This window comes from Temnothorax nylanderi, unplaced genomic scaffold (assembly GCF_030848795.1).
Source record: "Temnothorax nylanderi isolate EJ_2023f unplaced genomic scaffold, tnyl_v1.0 TNYL_tig0447_pilon, whole genome shotgun sequence".
Lineage (NCBI taxonomy): Eukaryota > Metazoa > Arthropoda > Insecta > Hymenoptera > Formicidae > Temnothorax > Temnothorax nylanderi.
The window spans coordinates 126,995-147,684 of record NW_027249509.1 but is presented as its reverse complement, the minus strand read 5'-3'; the positions used below and the strand labels follow the sequence as shown (position 1 = coordinate 147,684).

The 20,690-nt window shown below is 33.6% G+C and overlaps 1 protein-coding gene and 1 long non-coding RNA gene across 2 annotated transcripts; one reads left to right on the top strand and one right to left on the bottom strand.

Moving 5' to 3' along the window:
• Window positions 1-750: 750 nt before the first annotated feature.
• On the bottom strand, window positions 751-2,047 carry LOC139782873 (uncharacterized). Its single transcript, XR_011721038.1, has 2 exons — window positions 1,297-2,047; window positions 751-1,214 (listed from the first exon to the last, which is right to left on the bottom strand). It is a non-coding gene; the product is annotated as an uncharacterized lncRNA (long non-coding RNA).
• A 772-nt stretch (window positions 2,048-2,819) lies between these two features.
• Window positions 2,820-16,669, top strand: LOC139782874 (uncharacterized). The gene is made up of 2 exons (XM_071721946.1): window positions 2,820-4,221; window positions 14,172-16,669. Exons 1-2 carry the CDS (start codon window positions 3,125-3,127, stop codon window positions 16,612-16,614), a joined length of 3,540 nt encoding a protein of 1,179 aa, XP_071578047.1. The 5' UTR covers window positions 2,820-3,124; the 3' UTR covers window positions 16,615-16,669.
• Window positions 16,670-20,690: the final 4,021 nt, after the last annotated feature.

The following is a 20,690-nucleotide window of genomic DNA, read 5'->3' as shown; positions in this document are numbered from 1 at the left end:
ACTTCAATATAGGGGATTACATTTTTGAAATATTTGACAATATGCTAATCTGCATCTATAATATTATCTATTATTTATTATTTATTAAAAAAGAATTCGAAGATGTAGATTACAGTTTGAGGAGAAAGAATATCAAATTTGGTGCTCATAATTAATGGGTGAGTTTGGGGAGAGGAGAATAGATTTTGAGTCCGCGCTTCGCGCGGGCTCAAATTCTAGTTTAATAAATATCTTTGGTAGCTATTTTGTGGATATGGATATGTGGATAACACGTGGATATCTAATGGATATCCCTGGTGGCTATTTGAGAGATATGGATATGTGGATAACACGTGGATATTTAATGGATATCCCTGGTGACTATTTGAGAGATATGGATATGTGGATGACACGTGGATATTTAATGGATATCTCTGGTGGCTATTTGAGAGATATGGATATGTGGATGACACGTGGATATTTAATCGATATCTCTGGTGGCCATTTGAGAGATATGGATATTTTTACATTTAATAGATATCTATTAAATATCCACCATAGATATGGACGTTATATGGATATGTAGATATCCATTGAATATCTATTAAATATTATGTTCTGTGTGGGTATGGAGATGTTTCAAGAGAATGTGGAATACAGACAAACTCATCGTCAGACACGACTTTATGAATCTGCTCATTCAACTCATGGAGAGAGGCTATGTTAATCCTGATGATAGCAAGAAGGCAATCAGTGAACCATATGTTAGTATATATTTATATATATTATATGTATTTATTTTAATATCTTCCCTAAGTCTTTAAAATATACGTACATATATTGTCTTACATTACAGTTTTGTAAATCAAATAATTAAGAGATTTTTTTTTTAGAGAAAACTATACTTATTAAGAAAACTATATTATTTTATTTACCTGCAGCAACTTATACTGCGCAAAATTTTGTCTTTTTCCTAGCTGACTTCGAAACTTCTTCGACAACAGCAACATTCGCTCTGTACGAATTAGCTTAACATCATGATATACAAGATAAACTTCGCCAGGAAATCGATGAATATTGACAAAGCATGGTGGTCTGACTTACGACGCTGATATATGAGGCTTAAAACTTTGACTGTTATTCTGCATGTTTCTTTAATAATGTTGTAAGCAGTCGATTCTCCTATTCTATGCGCAAAGGCAATTGAAGATATTTGATCACCCGTCGTAAGATATCTGGAATGAAACAAAATTATGTAACAGAACCAACATTTACTGTAATGATAAACCGATATCTACAGTAAAGATTTACAAATACCTGAGCATAATAAGAATCCGTTGTTCTGCTGGCAATGCTCTCCAATTGTTCTTTTGTACGTGAGGTCGCAATAGATCTATTAATTTATAAAAAGTAGAAACATTCATTCGAGTATATTTGAAGAACATTACTGGATCTTCTTTTAGCTCTTGAAAGAGATGTTCGAAATCACCAAATTGTGGTCGAGCCGCATATATCGGTCGTATCCATAATCATTTATTATTATTACGTTTTCGTAAAATTTTATAACACGCTATTGCTGCGATAAGTGCGATATAATCGTCCGTGTCATCCATGTCCATTATATTAAACGATATTTGAGGAAAGCGCTGTCCTGGCCGATTTAACTTTCTCTTTGGTAACAACTTAGACTATCGCCGCGTCTCCAACTGGAAGTTCCAGTTATTTAATACAAAAGGCCCTTCATACAATAAAGCATATATTAAGAATAAGAATAAATATTAAATATGCTATATAAATACAGAAATATTTCTGTAATAAGGCATGTTCCTATCTTTATCTTCCTATATTTATCTTATATTTTATTCTTTTCCATTATGCGTTACGTTTAATTATTATTTGTATTTTCGATTCTTAATATTATTCTTTATATTCTTCCTAATATGTGTTCTATTGTGCGCACTTCTCGTACTTCTCTCGCTTTTGACAAATGTCAATAATATTTAGGTTAGGAGTACTTATGTTCTTCTTCAGTCTCTGATTGGAGTGAAGTTATGCCATGCGTAGAGTATATAGGACTCTAGCTATGCGTACTTGTGTAGATTGCGTATTTTTCTTATGCTTATGCTATGTTATGTCTATGTTCTATGCATTTTGTGTACGATGGCCTTAAGACCGCTGGACCAATGAGCATCTTATGTAAATCAATATGGCGACTTTATGCTGGATGCTCATTGGTTTAGCGGTCTTATGTTACGCTTATACTAAGAGTGAAATCACACGATACGGGAATCAGCATGCGGGACAGAGGATGCGTGATTCGAACAGCCAATCAGCGCGGGATAGAAAAATGCGGAAGAGCGCTGATTGGCTGTTCGAATCACGCATCCTCTGTCCCGCATGCTGATTCCCGTATCGTGTGATTTCACCCTAAGCTATGCAATTTTGGCTGCGTTCGGGAAGCGCGCTATTAAGCCCCGGACACACACTTTTTCGTAACAGTAACAGTAAAGTTTCAACCAATCGCGTTGCTCGATTACGTATGGCCGTACGTTCCCGATTCAAGCAACGCGATTGGTCAAAACTTTACTGTTACTGTTACGAAAAAGTGTGTGTCCGGGCCCTTAGCGCTATTGCATCATTCTATCTTTATCGCTCATCAGGTGTAAAACAAGGATAGAATAAGCAAATAGCGCTAATAGCGTCTTCCCGAACGCACCCTTTGTGTGCGATGGCCTTTACCGAAACGTAATGGACGTAGTTGACGTCCACTCAGAGGGCGCATTAGGACAGACGTCCCCCGAACCGGGATGGCTGCTCTCAGGTTTCTCTCTGTTCGCAGTCTCACGAACTTATAGAATATACTGTCGAAAACAACGAATACTTTTCGTTCTCGCAGTGTGCGACCGTAAATCCGCGCTTAATCCCTGCGGCGGGAATTTCGCAACGCCTCTCGCAATCTAATTGCATTCTCGCGTAACCGCGTCATCGCGGCGTTTGAATATTGTACATTTCTGTAAATAATTTAAATAATTAAAGACTCAATCTCTGATAGAGACTCGCAATCTAACATCTAGCTCTGTTTTTCTTCTCCAAGCCTCTCTCGCTCGCGGTTACTTCGCGAACATCATACGACGCGGTATATAATATGGAAAATAGAGAGCAAGACCTGTTAGAGCAATCCGCTCTGTTAAATTCGGAGGAAGAATTCAGCGTGTGGGAGCAACGATGCAATGAGTATCTCGAGTCGTTGAAAGAACATAGCCGAGTTAAACAGCCGCAATTATCATTTGGGATCAAACATTCGCTAATCACTCGTATCGCACGACTCGAAGATTTGATAGATTCGATACGTAAACGTTTCGAACATGCAGGTGCGCGAAAGGATGATGATAATGCAGAACTCAGATGGCGTGAGATTGATACCGCTTTCGAAAACTGTATATTGACTGGTGCGGTAATAAATTCCAAGCACATCGAACCACGCCAATTTCTTGAAGATGCGAGAGACATTGTATTCGATCGTGTGCGGAACGTCATGCAAAGACACACCAATATCAAGGTAAACACAGTATTTAATGGTGAATTTGTGACAAGTGACAAACGTGCGAACAAAAGTGTCAACACGAGAAACTGTGAACTCCTTCGTACGTCCGATCTGCGAGAATGGTACGAGTTGCGTGTTATCGAGCCTACTTTAGCATCTCTGGAAGAATTTCAGGAACGCGACAGCGGGTGGACGTTGTCACGTATACTTAATTTGATCGTTAATGTGAACAAGTACAATCCTTTGCACGCGGGATGTTGGATAGAATTGCCGAAAGAGATAAAGCTGAAGAAAGCGGTGGTCAACGTGCATTCTATGGACAATGCATGTTTCGCGTGGTCAGTGGTGGCTGCTCTACATCCAGCCGAAAAAAGAACAGACCGGGAATCCTCGTACCCCCATTATTCATCGGTGCTCAATCTTCAAGAAATTGAATTCCCGATGACGTTGAGTCAAATTAAAACATTTGAACATTTTAATAATATATCCATCAACGTGTATTGTATTGAGAAGAAGGAGGAACTTGTAATTTTACCAATACGGCTCGCCGATGGGAAAAAAGACAAGCACGTCAATTTGTTGTACCTGGAGGACACGCGAAACAACAACACGGGGCATTTCGCTTGGATAAAAAATCTGTCTCGTCTAATAAGCTCGCAAGTGAGCAAAAAAAATGAGAAAAAATACTTTTGCGATCGGTGAGTATACATTTTTACAGTGTTGCCAACAATTAGAAGAAAGAAAAAGCTATAGACAGTATTTAAAAAAAGCTAAATAATAGCTAAATTTTATAGATTTTAAAAAACAGTAAAATGTTTCTATTTTTAACTCCTTTATTTTTAACTGATTTTGAATCAAATGATGATTTAAACTTAACTTCTTTTCTCACGTTTATCTCTCACTACTTGCATTTGTCAGTAATCACATCATTACGTTAGAATAAAAAACAAGTGAAAAAGATACTTACAATTAGTTAGAAGCGTTCTACTGTAATACAAATACAAATACTCAATGGCAATTAGAAATTTTTATTTTCTTAGATATACAATATAAATTGCTTCCTCATAGAGGAAGCTTTGTTTTCATAAACTTCGTATATGGACCTTTGATCGCATATAAAACTAGATCTAATCAACCAAATGTTAATGAATTATATGTGAAATAGGGGTAGAAAAGACTGAAAGAGAAAATTGTTTTTTTAGTTTTCGATGCCAATGTGTTCCTTATGTTCTAAAACGTCGAAATATCGCATTAAAAAAAATGTCGGTGTGTATGTATGTATGTGCCAAATTTACCGAAATTTTTATAACTCCAGAACTAATCAACCAAATCTTAACGAATTATATATGAAATAGGGGTAGAAAAAACTGAAGAATATAATAGAATTAATAAAAATTGCTAATAATAAAGAGGTTACCGATTTCTGTTTAAAAAAACAGCCAAACTTACCAAAATTTCTATAACTCAAGAACTGATTAACCAAATTTTAAAGAATTATATATGAAATAGGGGTAGAAAAAACTGAAGAATATAATAGAATTAATAAAAATTGCTAATAATGAAGGGGTTACCGATTTTTATCTAAAAAAATCTATTGATTGCCCTAATTTCCGCAAATTTTGAGATATCGAGCTTAATTTTTGTTTATGGATAGAGTATCATTAAAGGTAGGTTGGTGTTGAATTTGGCAATGATTGGTGAAGGGGTTACCGATTTTTGCCTAAAAAGTGTACAAGTTATACATGTAATCTTATATATAGAACGTATCATTAAAGAAAGGTTGTTTTGAATTTCGCGAAGATTGGTGAAAGGGGGGGAAAGTACCGATTTCTGCCTAAAAAATATATAGGGTAGACCTAGGCGAATCGGATTACTAATTAGCACGATAAAATAGCTCGTTAGAAAAAAAAACACTAACGAAAACAGTCTTAAAACTTATATTGACCCGATTCGCCTCGGTCTACCCTAAGTTATTTGATGGATAGAGTATCATTAAAGGAAGATTGTTAGTGAATTTGGCGAGGATCGGTGAGAGGGTTGCCGATTTCTGTTTAAAAAATGTGTAACGATTTCTGCTTAAAAAATGTGTAAGTATCTTTAATGATACTCTATCCATAAAAAAAGTGTGCAAGTAGAAACTTGCACATTGCTTTCTCATAGTTTTAAGTGTGCAAGTAGAAACTTGCACATTGCTTCCTCATAGTTTTTAAATGTGCAAGTAGAAACTTGTAAATTGCTTCCTCATAGTTTTTAAGTGTGCAAGTGGAAACTTATACATTGCTTTCTCATAGTTTTTAAGTGTGCAAGTAGAAACTTGTTTAAGTGAGCAAGTAGAAACTTGCACATTGCTTCCTTATAGTTTTTAAGTGTGCAAGTAGAAACCTGCACATTGCTTCCTCTATGAGGAAGCCAAATTAATAAATATCTACTAATAATTATGCATAAAAAAACAGGCTTTCTCATAGAGGAAGCAATGTGCAGGTTTCTACTTGCACACTTAAAAACTATAAGGAAGCAATGTGCAAGTTTCTACTTGCTCACTTAAACAAGTTTCTACTTGCACACTTTTTTAACAGTATTTCGTTGAATTGTTTTTCGCGCTCGGTTTTAAATACTTTACATAGACAAAACTAATACATTTTAAATGCAAAAAAAGTGAAGTATACGCAAACTAGAAACTATAAATACTTGTGGATGGAGCTAGAAATAGTCTTATAAATTGTACACAGTATAGAACTAAACATATATTATTCTCTAAGTAAAACAAAATAAAGGAATATATTGAGTACATCAAGTACTATAATTGTTCATTGAGTGCTCAAAAACCAGCAAGAATCTATATGTCTATTTCTACAAATGCAGATTAACTTTAATTTTTCTAATTCTTAAAACGAGAAGAAGATAGAAAATAAATTAAACCAAAATTAAAGTTAATCCACATTGGTGTAGAAATAGACATTAAAGTAAAAACTAATTAATTATATTAAATCTCTCAGTGAGCGATTATAGTACTGGATGCACTTATGATTATTCTCAAAAAGATAATACTTTTCTTTTCTGTAAATATTAGAACGCTATTAATGTATCTTAAAGTTATCAGAATAAAAAGTAATTTTTATTCTGATCACTTTACTATCATTTTCTTACCAATGATTAGGCAATATTAGAACCTGAACAAGAATTAATATAAAAACTTATCAGTACAAAATTACCTTTTTCAAAAAAGGTAAAAAAGGTGCCCAAGTACACGCGCTAGGTACTTTGTAAATCCAAAAATCCAACCTAAGTGATATTGCAGCTTCAATTTCTTTTTAAAAGAAATTATTATATCACAAAATTGCATTACCTAACTCAACCTAAGTAATATATATTTCAAAAAAATATATGAAATCTTTAAATTGCACCAATTATAAAGAGAATATATATATATATATATCTATATAATATATATAGATATACATATATAGATATATATATATATATATAATATAATATAATATCTATAATATATATATACATATATATATATTCCTTTGAAAAATAATTGTTGTGCAATTACTTTTAAAAAATAAAACCCAAGTGGTACATATCTTTGTGTTCCCATTTAAGGATCTTCCTGTTCCAACCTAAGTGGTAGTAGCTTCAATTCTCCTTAACAAAGCTATAATATAAAGAATTATTTTAATTACAAAGAATTAAAGAAGAAACAATACAAAATAAAAATATTTAATTAAAATAAAATAAATAAATTTTTCTTGTAAAAAAACTTGGCGCTGCTTTTTTACTCCCGTCGCGTTCTTCCCTAAATTATATTTATTGTGTTCTTATTCAATCAAAAATTTCCGTACTTTATTAAATTTCGAGGTCTAGCAGCGCCTTTTGTACTGATATCACGCATTTTGTAGTGTTAAGCAGGGGTCGGTAAAAAATTCCATTTTTTTTATTATTCACGAAATTAGCAATAACAACACATTAAATTTTTCTTGAATTAGCAAATTAGTAATTAGTCAAAATGACTAATTACATGAAAATTAATTAACAAACATCGTCGTATGATCCGTCTTGACAACACTATGTAATAATATCGATACTTTAATTTAAATTCTGATTTTTATATATTTGACCATGGCCTTAATGGTTATACTCTCGTTCTCCGGACTATCTGATAACGATCATTTAGTTCTTACGTCAATTTATGATTTTCTGACTTCCCAATCTAGAAACATACTTGTGGTACGACGGAGGACGTGAGCAATTATCAATTTTTGTATACCGCTGAGAATGGCTCGATGTGAAAAAAATTGAAAATAAATCAGGTTTTGGATATTGCGCACTGATAACCGCGTTATTACTCTCAAGGCCAAATCACGATTGTTTATAAAAATTAATAATATTTAGATAAAAATGAATTACACATTACTTAAAAATTTGGTAATTTGTCAGAGAAAAATTTCTAGTTACGTGAAAATTAGTATTTAGATGAAAATAAATTGATTCTTTTGTAAATTGGTAATTAGTAGAAATAAATTCTTTATTGTTAAAATAATGGTAATTATGCATTTTAGGGGAGGCACCTCCGATGACCTTGACCTTGACATATGTTGTCAAGGTCACCCTCCTGAGTAACCTTCAGAAAGTTTTAGCCGGCGCTCGTTTTTTATTAAAAAGTTATAAACAAAAAAAGTTTGAAAAATGTAGCAGTTATTTTGAGTACTAATAGACATAAATGACTGATATTTATGTGGAAATAGTACATGTATGAACGAAGGAAAATTATTTAAAGCAGTGAATTGTTGATATATTGAAAGAAAAGTTATTTAAAGCAGAGAATAGTTGGTATATTGAAAAGTATATATACAATTGTATATGTTAGAAAACATAAATATAAAGTATTCCCTGCTTTAATCAAAAGCATAAACTGTTCTTTGCTTTAATCATTTAATTGAAATAACAGTTGTGTTTTGGTAAAGCAGCGACTTTCTTGCGAAATAAAGTATTCTCTGCTTTAACCAAAATACTTCAATTTATCAACAATTTACTGCTTTAAATGTTGTGTTTTGGTAAAGCAGCGACTTTCTCGCGAAATAAAGTATTTTCTGCTTTAACAAGAAGACTTCAATTTATCAACAATTTACTGCTTTAAATGTTGTGTTTTGGTAAAGCAGCGACTTTCTTGCAAAATAAAGTATTCTCTGCTTTATAACAAAAATACTTCAATTTATCAACAATTTACTGCTTTAAATGTTGTGTTTTGGTAAAGCAGCGACTTTCTCGCGAAATAAAGTATTCTCTCCTTTAATAAAAAGACTTCAATTTATCAACATTTTACTGCTTTAAAAGTTGTGTTTTGGTGAAGTAGCGACTTTCGTGCGAAACGAGATATTCTCCCGGGAAAAAATGGAAGAGATCTGAACAAACTTGATCAGATCTCATCAGATCCGATCCACTCAGATCTGGTTTGATCAAAATATTGGCCCTATCTGATCAGATCCAATCAGACATGAGTAGATCTGATCCGATCCTAGCGGATAGAGTCAGATATGTAACGAGAATAATCTATTATATCTGCTCAGATCCAATCAGACATGAGTAGATCTGATCCGATCCGGTGTCCATCCACTGCAGAAAATTGTTGTTTTCAAATGTTATTTTTTAAATGTGCCACTTTATTATAAAAGTGGACTCCACGATACAAAAGTTGTGCCGTTCCACGATTTACATAACTTGGCGCAACTTAGCACGACCCTGCCGTGTCTGATACCGTTCTTATACCACTGTCCATCAAATTTTAAATACGAGAATCAGGTTCCGTCGGATGCCATCTATCGGATACTTTGAGATGCAACATTATGATCTGAACATATATAATCTTATATGACTATATAAGTTTATATGTGATTATATTATTTTATCAGTTTAAATTATAAGGTATGTTTGCAAAATAATTTAAAAGATTTATGTTTTATATATACATATACCATTAATCTTTTATATTTACCTATTATTAATTAATTTTGCATGGTACTTTTTTAATGGAATATTTATAATAAATTCTAAATATGGTGTCGAAATTAACAATTATTATCAAATTGGCAGAGACTATATTTATTATATATGTTAATGTTTCAAAATTGAGAAAACTGTTTTTAATATAAAAATTAATTGATTTTTTGACCAAAAATCATTTAAGCTTGCCCTTTACAGAGTTAATATTATATTTGATATAATGTCCAACATTGGATGTAACAATTAATAATGGACGATTTGAGAACGAAATTTTTATAAGTTCTATACTGACGAGATCTGCTCAGATCCGGCAAGATCGGAAGAGATCTGATTGGATCAGCAACACAACTTTGTAAGCCAAGATTGGTCTTATCTGGTGAGATCAAGATATGTCTGACTAGGTCTGCTCAGATCCGGCAAGATCGGAAGAGATCTGATTGAATCAGCAACACAACTTTGTAAGCCAAGATTGGTCTTATCTGGTGAGATCAAGATATGTCTGACTAGGTCTGCTCAGATCCAGCAAGATCGGAAGAGATCTGATTGGATCAGCAACACAACTTTGTAAGCCAAGATTGGTCTTATCTGGTGAGATCAAGATATGTCTGGCTAGGTCTGCTCAGATCTGACAAGATCTGAGGCGTAATGTCTGCTCGTACTTCAGGAGATCTGAAGCAATCAGATAATGTCCGATTAGATCGGAAGAGATCCGATTGGATCTGCGATTCAATATCGAACGGCAGCAATGGTCAGATCTGGTGAGATCGGATTATAGTTCAGCATATCTGGCTGCATGTGATCAGATATGGCCATGCAGATCTGGCGAGATAAAATTGTATCCAATCAGATCTGACTTTACTTGAATTTCAGATCTCGTTGTATCTCATTTTATCAAATCAGACATGGTCACAGTATAAGTAAGAACAGTAGGTTCACTCCGCGTCGAAGCCTTTGTTCTTCGTGGCAAACGTCCGCCATGATGTTGGTTGTGCGAGCGTGTTTTATTTCAACCGCTTACTAGAAACCGCTTGATAATTGTATAAGATGAAAAAAAATATAAGAAATATATGGGACGATCCACGTCACTTTTACCCCCCATCTGTCCAAAATTGGTATGGACGGATTTTAATGACCAAGGGCGGAAAATGTTTGTCTTGAAAAGAGCTTTCGAAAGGCGTGTGGCATATATGCGCAATTCAACATGGCGTCATAGTTATGGCTGCTTAAAGGGATAAATTCAAAATTTCAGATCCAACATGGGCAGATAAAACGGTGAAAAGTAACTAAATTCATGTGAAACTCAGTATTTGGGAAATTTTGGGGTCGATGATTACGAATCTGAACGTAAAATTGTGAAATTCAAAATGGTGGATCCAATATTGCGGATGCAAATATGAGAAACGGACGAAAATTCCAGTAAATGATCTGAAAACTCTTACTGGAAGGTTTTTTGGGTCGCTGATCACGAATTTGTAGCTAATTTGTTAAAAAACAACAGACAAACCGTGTTAATTGAAATTCTACTCTTAGCGTTACCCAGAGATGACGGCGTGGACGTGGTAGAAATTCATCTCCTTTGGAGTGCTTTATTTTCGTGAGTTCCTCTGGCCTCTCACGCTTCGGGGTGCTTTATTTTCGTGAGTTCTCTGACCTCTCACGCTTCGGGGTGCTTTATTTTCGTGAGTTCACCTGTACTGTAGAATGTTCAGTGGTTGCTCACTAGCAGAGTACTGATAAGAGATTACAGTACATGAAATACTCTGCTAGTGAGCAACCACTGAATATTCTACAGTACAGGTGAACTCACGAAAATAAAGCACCCCGAAGCGTGAGAGGCCAGGGGAACTCACGAAAATAAAGCACCCCGAAGTGTGAGAGGCCAGGGGAACTCACGAAAATAAAGCACCCCGAAGCGTGAGAGGCCAGGGGAACTCACGAAAATAAAGCACTCCAAAGAAGATGAATTTCTACCACGTCCACGCCGTCATCTCTGGGTAACGCTAAGAGTAGAATTTCAATTAACACGGTTTGTCTGTTGTTTTTTAACAAATTAGCTACAAATTCGTCATCAGCGACCCAAAAAACCTTCCAATAAGAGTTTTCAGATCATTTACTGGAATTTTCGTCCGTTTCTCATATTTGCATCCGCAATATTGGATCCGCCATTTTGAATTTCACAATTTTACGTTCAGATTCGTAATCAGCGACCCCAAAATTTCCCAAATACTGAGTTTCACATGAATTTAGTTACTTTTCACCGTTTTATCTGCCCATGTTGGATCTGAAATTTTGAATTTATCCCTTTAAGCAGCCATAACTATGACGCCATGTTGAATTGCGCATATATGCCACACGCCTTTTGAAAGCTCTTTTCAAGACAAACATTTTCCGCCCTTGGTCATTAAAATCCGTCCATACCAATTTTGGACAGATGGGGGGTAAAAGTGACGTGGATCGTCTCATATATTAATTAAATATTTGAAGCAAAAATGTCACAAAACATGCACATAAGTAAAAAATACATGCGCTTTTTATTTGAATAATAGAAACCGCTTGTGATAATTATATAAGAAATGAAAAAAATATAAGAATTTACATATTAATTAAATATTCGAAACAAAAATGTCACGACACATTTTATTCATGTATATTTTATTCATTTTATTTATGTATTAATTTTTTTATGTATTTATTTATTTATTATCTTATTACATAATATTCAAATAGCATATTTTTATTATTGTATTTATATATGTATCGGCGCGTATTGTATTTGTATTTATTTAAAAATTTTTTTTAAATAAAATCATAATGAGTAATAAAAGTGGTTATCGATATGTATTTAAAGATTGTGGGATCAAAGGAAACTATTCTGATTTCCGAAAGATTCAGAAAGGTACGTATTCATTATAACAAATACATGAATACATAAATACATTAAATACACATAAATACATAAATACATTAACACTTTAATACATAAATAAATATGCTATTCGTATATTATGTAATAAGATAGATAATAAATAAATACATTTGAAAAAATTAATACATAAATATATTTAATGCATTCAAGTCTTAATATATTAATAATGTATTAATATATTTATGTATTAATTTTTTTTAAATGTATTTATTGATTATGTATCTTATTACATAATATACAAATAGCATATTTATTTATGTATTAATGTGTTAATGTATTTATGTATTTATGTGTATTTAACGTATTTATCTATATTCATGTATTTGTCATAATGAATATTATACGTACCTTTCTGAATCTTTCGGAAATCGGAATAAAGTTTCCTTTGATCCCACAATCTTTAAATACACATCGATAACCACTTTTATTACTCATTATGATTTTATTTTAAAATTTTTTTTAAATAAATACAAATATAATACAACTGACGCGCCGATGTATCTAACCAAATGAACTGTCAGATGACAGCCGCCATGTTATTGATTGTGCGAGTCGCCATATTCATTTACCAACTTTTTAGGGGAGTGAACCTACTGTTCTTACTTATACTGTGACATGGTCAGATCCCCTCCATTTTTTCCCGGGGCTCTACTTAAAAAAAAGACGTAATATCAGTCATTTATGTCTATTAGTACTCAAAATAACTGCTACATTTTTCAAACTTTTTTTGTTTATAACTTTTTAATAAAAAACGAGCGCCGGCTAAAACTTTCTGAAGGTCACTCAGGAGGATGACCTTGACAACATATGTCAAGGTCAAGGTCATCAGAGGTGCCTCCCCTAAAATGCATAATTACCAAAATAATTAATAGTTTGTTAATAATGAATTACTACTTATTTGAAAATGAGTAATTAGTAAATAATAATCATTAATTTTTTCAATAATGAATAATTAGTTTTAAGTAAATTACTTGTTTTAAAAATTATTAATTGGTTTAATATAAATAATTTACCTGAGACTAATTATTTATTATTAAAAAAATTAGTAATTATTTTTCACTAATTATTAATTTTCAAGTAAATAGTGATCCATTTTTAACAAACTGTTAATTATATTATTTTAATAATAAAAAATTTATTTCTAATAATTACCAATAAACAAAAAGAAATTAACTTATTTTCGACTTTCACGTAACTAGAAATTTTTCTCTGACAAATTACCAATTTGTTAAATAATTCACTTCTATCTAAATATAATTAATTTTTACGTAATTAGTAATTTTTTGTATCTAATTACTAATTTACTAATTCAATAAAAGTTTAGGTAATTATGTAGAATAATGACACTCTCTCCGATAGGCGCGATAGAATAATAAATAATCCGCAATTGCACATGGCATGACTAATAATAAGTATAATATATAATTGAAATGTAAATATTTTTAATTAATAGAATATATTTCCAATTAATAGTACATATTTTATGTAATTAGAATTTGGTGGAGTAGACTAGCTGAAATATTTGTTAAAAACTAAATCATTTACATACACACATACTTATTAATATAGTACAAAAACGTTTTAATAAGAAAGAAACCAGAAAAGAAGCTTTTTTAAAAGAAAGAAATCCAGAAAGAAAGCTAAATTGGCAACGCTGCATTTCAATAAAATATTTTATATTTTGTATAAAAATTTAAAAATTATATTTTTTTGCAGATGTTTACACTACTTTAGATCGAGCGCAAAATTGGAAGCTCACCCTGCGAATTGTCGAGAAATGAACGACTGTGCGATCAAGTTACCGCATAAGTCCTTCAGGTGGCTGAGTTTCAACAATGACAACAGGACACAACGAGTTCCTTTCGTGGTGTACGCCGATCTGAAATTCACCCTAAAGAAGACGGATAGTGATGCGCAAACGTCTACGTATCAGCATCATCAAATATTTAGCATAGGGTACTACCTGCGCTGCGCTTATGACGACTCTTTATCCGTATATCGGTTTCGTCGCGATAAAGATTGTCTCACGTGGTTCGCCGAGGAACTTAGAAGAGTAGCGCGTAACGTAAAGTCTATCCTGTCCGGTAATGTACATGACAGGTTTCCCGCGACAGATTTCATGCACAAAGATTTACAATGCATTCCCATAGTTTTTCATGATTTATCAGGGTATGATGCACATTTTATTATTAATGAAATAACTACAGCATATGAAGGATGTGTAGAAGTGCTTCCAATAACAAAGGAAAAATACATATCTTTTACGAAGAATTTTCATGTCAAAAGCACCGTCGATAATGAGAAAACTTTCATGAAATTACGATTCATCGATTCATATAAATTTTTCAAGACCAGTCTCGATAAATTTGCATCTTTTCTCAATAAGGATAAGCTCCGAATCTTGCAAAATGAATTTTGTAAATTGCCCAGAGAACATTTCGATTTACTGATGCGAAAAGGCATGTTTCCGTACGAGTACATTGACTGTGTCGAAAAGTTGGAGGACTTATGCTTACCACCGCGCGAATCGTTTTATAGTTCGTTGACTGGTGACACTGTATCCGAGAGCGATTACGCGCACGCCGTCGACGTCTGGCAGCGGTTCTCCATTCAAACGCTCGGCGAGTATAGCGATCTATACCTGAAAACTGATGTCTTGTTGTTGGCCGATATATTTGAAAACTTTCGCGACAGTTGCATCTCGAGTTATAGACTTGATCCCGCGTACTACTACACTCTACCCGATTTTACGTGGGATGCGATGTTAAAGCATACGCGCGTCAATTTCGAACTGCTTACCGATATTGACATGGTCATGTTCATCGAACGCGGTACACGCGGCGGTTTGAGTCAATGTTCCAACAGATACGCGCGTGCCAACAATAAGTACATGCAGTCGTACGACTCATCGAAACCATCGTCGTACTTGATGTATTTCGATATAAACAACTTATACGGTTGGGCAATGTGCCAACCACTGCCTTACGCTGATTTTCGATGGGTCAAGAACATTTCCAATTTTGACGTGACAACCGTTGCGCTAGAGTCGCCGACGGGTTACATTCTCGAGGTCGACTTGGAGTATCCGGAATATCTGCACGACGCGCACAGTGACTTACCGTTCTGTCCGACGCGCGATAAACCACCCGGTAAGCGGCAGGACAAACTCCTCGTAACTCTATATGATAAGAAGCATTATATCATACATTATCGCAACCTGCAGCAATGTATTCGTCACGGCCTTCGCGTAACAAAGATCCACCGCGTATTGCAATTCGCGCAATCTCCATGGCTTCGAGATTATATTGAGCTCAATACAAAATTTAAAACACTGACTAAGAACGATTTCGAGAAAAATTTGTACGAATTGATGAACAATGGGTTATTTAACAGAACCATGGAGAACATGCGCAATCACGTCGACGTGCGACTCGTGACGAAATGGAACGGGAGATCTGGCGCGGAGGCAATGATCGCGAAACCAAACTTTCGCAGTCGAAGCGTCTTTTCGGAAAATGTGGTCGCGATCGAAATGCAAAAACTCGAGGTAAAGTTCAACAAACCGATCTACGTAGGTATGTGTATCCTCGACATAGCCAAGACCTGTTTGTACGAATTCCATTACAAGTATATGTTACCGTTACATCGCAAAAAATGTAAAGTTATGTACACTGATACGGATAGTCTAATTTATCACATCGAGTGCGACGATGTGTACGATACTATGAAGCGCGACATTGACAAATATGATACGAGCAATTACGCGGTCGATAATGCGTACGGTATCCCGCTCGCCAATGAAAAAGTACCGGGCTTAATGAAGGACAAAAACTACGGTGCGATTATGACTGAATTTGTCGGGATTAGGGCAAAGATGTACGCCTTGCGAGTAGATGGTAAGAAAGACACAAACGAGATCAAAAGCGAGATCAAGAGCAACATCGTAGCCAAGGAGATAACGTTTGACGATTACACCTTGTGTTTGCGTGATGAAATTGAAATGACGCGACAGCAGTCTAGCGTAAAGTCCGAACTGGACGAAGTGCATTATACCATAACCAATACGAAAATCGCTCTAAATCCGTATGACGATAAACGATACATTGTACCTAATTCTACTGAGACGTTGCCGTGGGGTCATTACGAGATACCTTTGTAAATACTTTAACTGTATATTTTATAAATACATGACTTTTTTTAGAAATGAAAACGAACTCATTTGCATATTATAAGAAATTTATTTTACAAAACATTATCCTTGCGTATCTAAGAATTGTGTGAACTATCGAATCCCAGTCACTTTACATAAACCTCATCCCCTCTTTTACGCAACACTTTTTCAACGAGATACAGATCAAGATTAGCAACGTGATGCAGATTTTGCGCAGAAATCTTCCAGTAGATACGTCACGGGATTAGTTTTCTGTACTTTAACGATTCTAAACACTTTCGTGGTCCAATTTGGCGTGTAACCTTTCTCAAAGATTGTCTTGAATTTATTCACGCGTACCGAGTCGCCCACTTTGAATCACGCGGGAACAGCGATCTTTACGCGGCTGTACACTGTTGTTAAGAACTTGTCGCGATCTCGGGGATAATCATCGCCGATAGGTTGCATGCCGATCAGTTTCAATGCAGCTTATGGAAAATGAGAATATAATTGTTACTAAAAATCTGGTGATTTAAGAATTACTTGACCGTCTCTCCGCCGAAATTATACCACTGCCCAGCATCACTCTGCTCCTCTACCGTTAGGTTCGAGCTGGCCGTCCCCTCGCACGAAAGACTGAATTAGCTATCGCGAATTGGCTACCGTTTCGTGTCTAGATTTTCGCGCCTTTTTGAAATTGGTGGACGCGAGCATAATGCCTAATTTTCGTTTGGTGTGTGGCTTTTGAATCGTGCGAGGGAACAGCTCGAGAAACCCGTCATCCTTACTCTCCCGTTCCCCCTTTTGATCCGTCTTGCGCCTCGCGCAAGAAAGAAAAGGCGTGACACTAGAAATGCAATAATATAACGGTCGCTTAAATGTATAAGTACAAAGAAAGATTTACATGCGTACTTTTGTTTGGATATTACTTATTTTAACAAATGAGTATGAATAGAAAGAGAAACAAAGTATTCGAATATAGACACAGTATTGTTTACATTTTACAATAAAAATATCATGAAAAAGTCGAAACACTTATAGAAGTAACACGATATATCATGCTGTTGCAGAAATACCTTTTCTTACTCAACGACGTAAAAAGGGGACATACTCATTTAAACTTCAATTATTTTTTTACTCGTTTCCTTAAAGTGCATAACATATTTTAACTATTTACAAAAAAACGTTTTTATTAGATGTTATACAAATATCTATATAAAAAAATATTACTTTTTCAACATTCTTCTAATATTTAATTAATTTAAAAAATTAATACAGAATTGTTCATAAAATACGAATATCCGTTTTACTTTAGGAGAATCTTTATGTATATATGCATTTGTTAAAATATTTAAAATAGATATAAAGAAAATTATAAAATAATGATAAAGACAATTAATGCCTTAACTAGATCTTTTATACAAGTATATCGCTTAAATCTTAAAATTATGGAAGTATTTGGCTCCTGATGGACAAAATTCTTAATCAAACATATTAAAATAAGAATAATTATTACTATTTTACCCACCGTACTTTCCCCACTATGATCTCTTATTAGCTGTTGTCTTATACTGTTGTTTTCTGTTTAAGAGTAACGTTCTTGACAAAGTGCCTTCTATCATTCTCATATTCGTACAGACTACGAAAGGATAGACGTGCCTGTGACAGTGAATTAGTTAGAAATTAAATATTCTGCAATTATAATAACATTTTTACAACATACATCTTGTAAGTATGTAATCTAGCCTTTTCACACACACTGCAGAGAAAACTCAATATTAATATAACACACACTAACAAAATGGCTTTTACAATATTGCAAAAATTAAATGATACATTATTCGTACTATCATCAAAATATGTACTAAGCATACTTTATATTTTCCATATTATGGCTACGTAGTAATTCAAATAAGAAATTACATATGTAACAAATCACACAAAAAGTTCCTTAAAATGAATAAAAGAAATGTGACTATAATACATATTGCTTTCTGTGCAATTTTTATAAATTAAGTTTTTTCGTCAATATATAGATTGCTACTTAATCAATGTACGTGTATTTAATATTAATGCGTCCTTACTTTTTGCAGAATTTGTTACGAACACTAATTTCTATATAATTTACATAAAAATTAGGTTATTATATTAACTCTAATAGCTCATTACAATCTTTATCATACTTATTACATAATGTAACAGCTATCACTTTTTTCGTATTTTAATTATTCTAAATAATATCATCAATATGATTTAGATTTTAGATAATTTATTAAAAATACTTTTTAACTTAACAAATTACCAATTTTTATGTGTTTTTCATGAATATTTAGTAGCATTGCGTTTAAATTCAAAGTAAACGTTATGGCGGCGGCAGAAAACGGCAATTCTTGGATTGCAAATTTTTCTATGGACACGATAAACTTACCGCTTACTACACTTTCGGAAATCGCAACAAGTATGTATATAATGTTCATAATTTAATTTAGACGTATAATATTTGTTGCCTCTATCACTATGTAATGTGATGTAACAGTTCTGCAGAATGGAATGCGTCCCGCTTTCCGCGAGATGAATGTCGATATAAGTGCCTGCCCCTGTCTAACCAGAAAACCTTTCAATCTTACCGGAATAGGTAAGAAAAATCTAAGGAAGATACGTAATATTTCACTAAGAAAACGAATTTCTCCTTAAAATACAGGTTTAAGCAGCAATCCATCAATAATATACATGTCGGTGATTATATAAACATTATACCGATCCCGCGACCTCATAAAGCAACTTGGAATATTGGGGAAATGTTATTATCAACTGGCTACGATTCTTTCATCATCGGGTCTGGTTACGTAGCAAAACCATACATGCCTTACCTATAATAACAATAATTCAAAGCATCCACAGACACTTCTATGAAGAGGATCGTACTGTTGGTAACAATTAAACATTTCAATCTATTGTAGTTATAATCGATTAAAAGAATAAATAAAAAAATGTTTGTATTATCTTCTATGCCTGATCTTGCAGCTTTAGGTGGTGTTCTTAAGATAAGAAATGGACGAGTGGCACAAAACGTTATGCCGGAACAATATCCGCCGCGGTTGTCATCATTTATCAATCTCGCTAGATGGTTTAAATGTCACGACCTAAAACTTAAATCAGATCTGATAGCTGTTGGTACAATTATTAACACCGAACCGGATATTTTGTATAAGGAACAGCGTTACGATTCTGTAAGTAATTTGTACATATATAGCAGGACAAATGGATAACAGAGACTATTTATCTTCAAATTACTCTCTTCTATCACCAGCAAAAACTACCATTAGTTATAAATCTTAATTTCTTATTTGTTAATTAACGTAATTGTATCTATCCGCTTATGTCAAAATAAGCATTTGTAACTATTAAATTTAAGTAAATTAAATTAATAAATCTTAACATTTACTTAAGCGTTAATCATGACCGTGATTACGGTCTAAATTGCAACTTAAACTTTAAGAAATATTTATATGATTTTCAGCCTCTGCCGAGGAGGCACCATCAGTTCCACAGATTTTCCACTAACGGAGTAGGCGGCCAGTTAACGATATCACGAGCACGGTCGAATATACTCGTATGAAGGATATTTCAATTTAGCGAGCAAAATTTATATGTGGGATTGATGGTCTCTCTATTCTTAAACTAGTTTCTTATGTGTTGTTACATGTAAAAAGAAGTTTATGTAATACAGGGAATTGTCTTGCTAAAGTATTTAAAGATTTAGTTTGATACAAATCTGAAAATAATTATGTTCAACCATATAAATAATTCTAATTATATACACTCAAACAAGTTGCAAAAATGTCTAAACTTGTTGCAACATTATCATGCTTGAGTGTCCTACATAATTATTTTGATGTTTCAACGTAATTATTTTTAGATGTATGTCTAGCCTAAGTTTTACATATTTCAGCAAAACCGGTTTTTCCGTGTAGGTATATATTTCTGAATTTGTGACGAAGGGATTGTATCAGATTATAATATTTTATAAGTTTCTTGACGCATTTTTTATATAATTAATGAAGTTTTAAAGTTCCTAATATTCG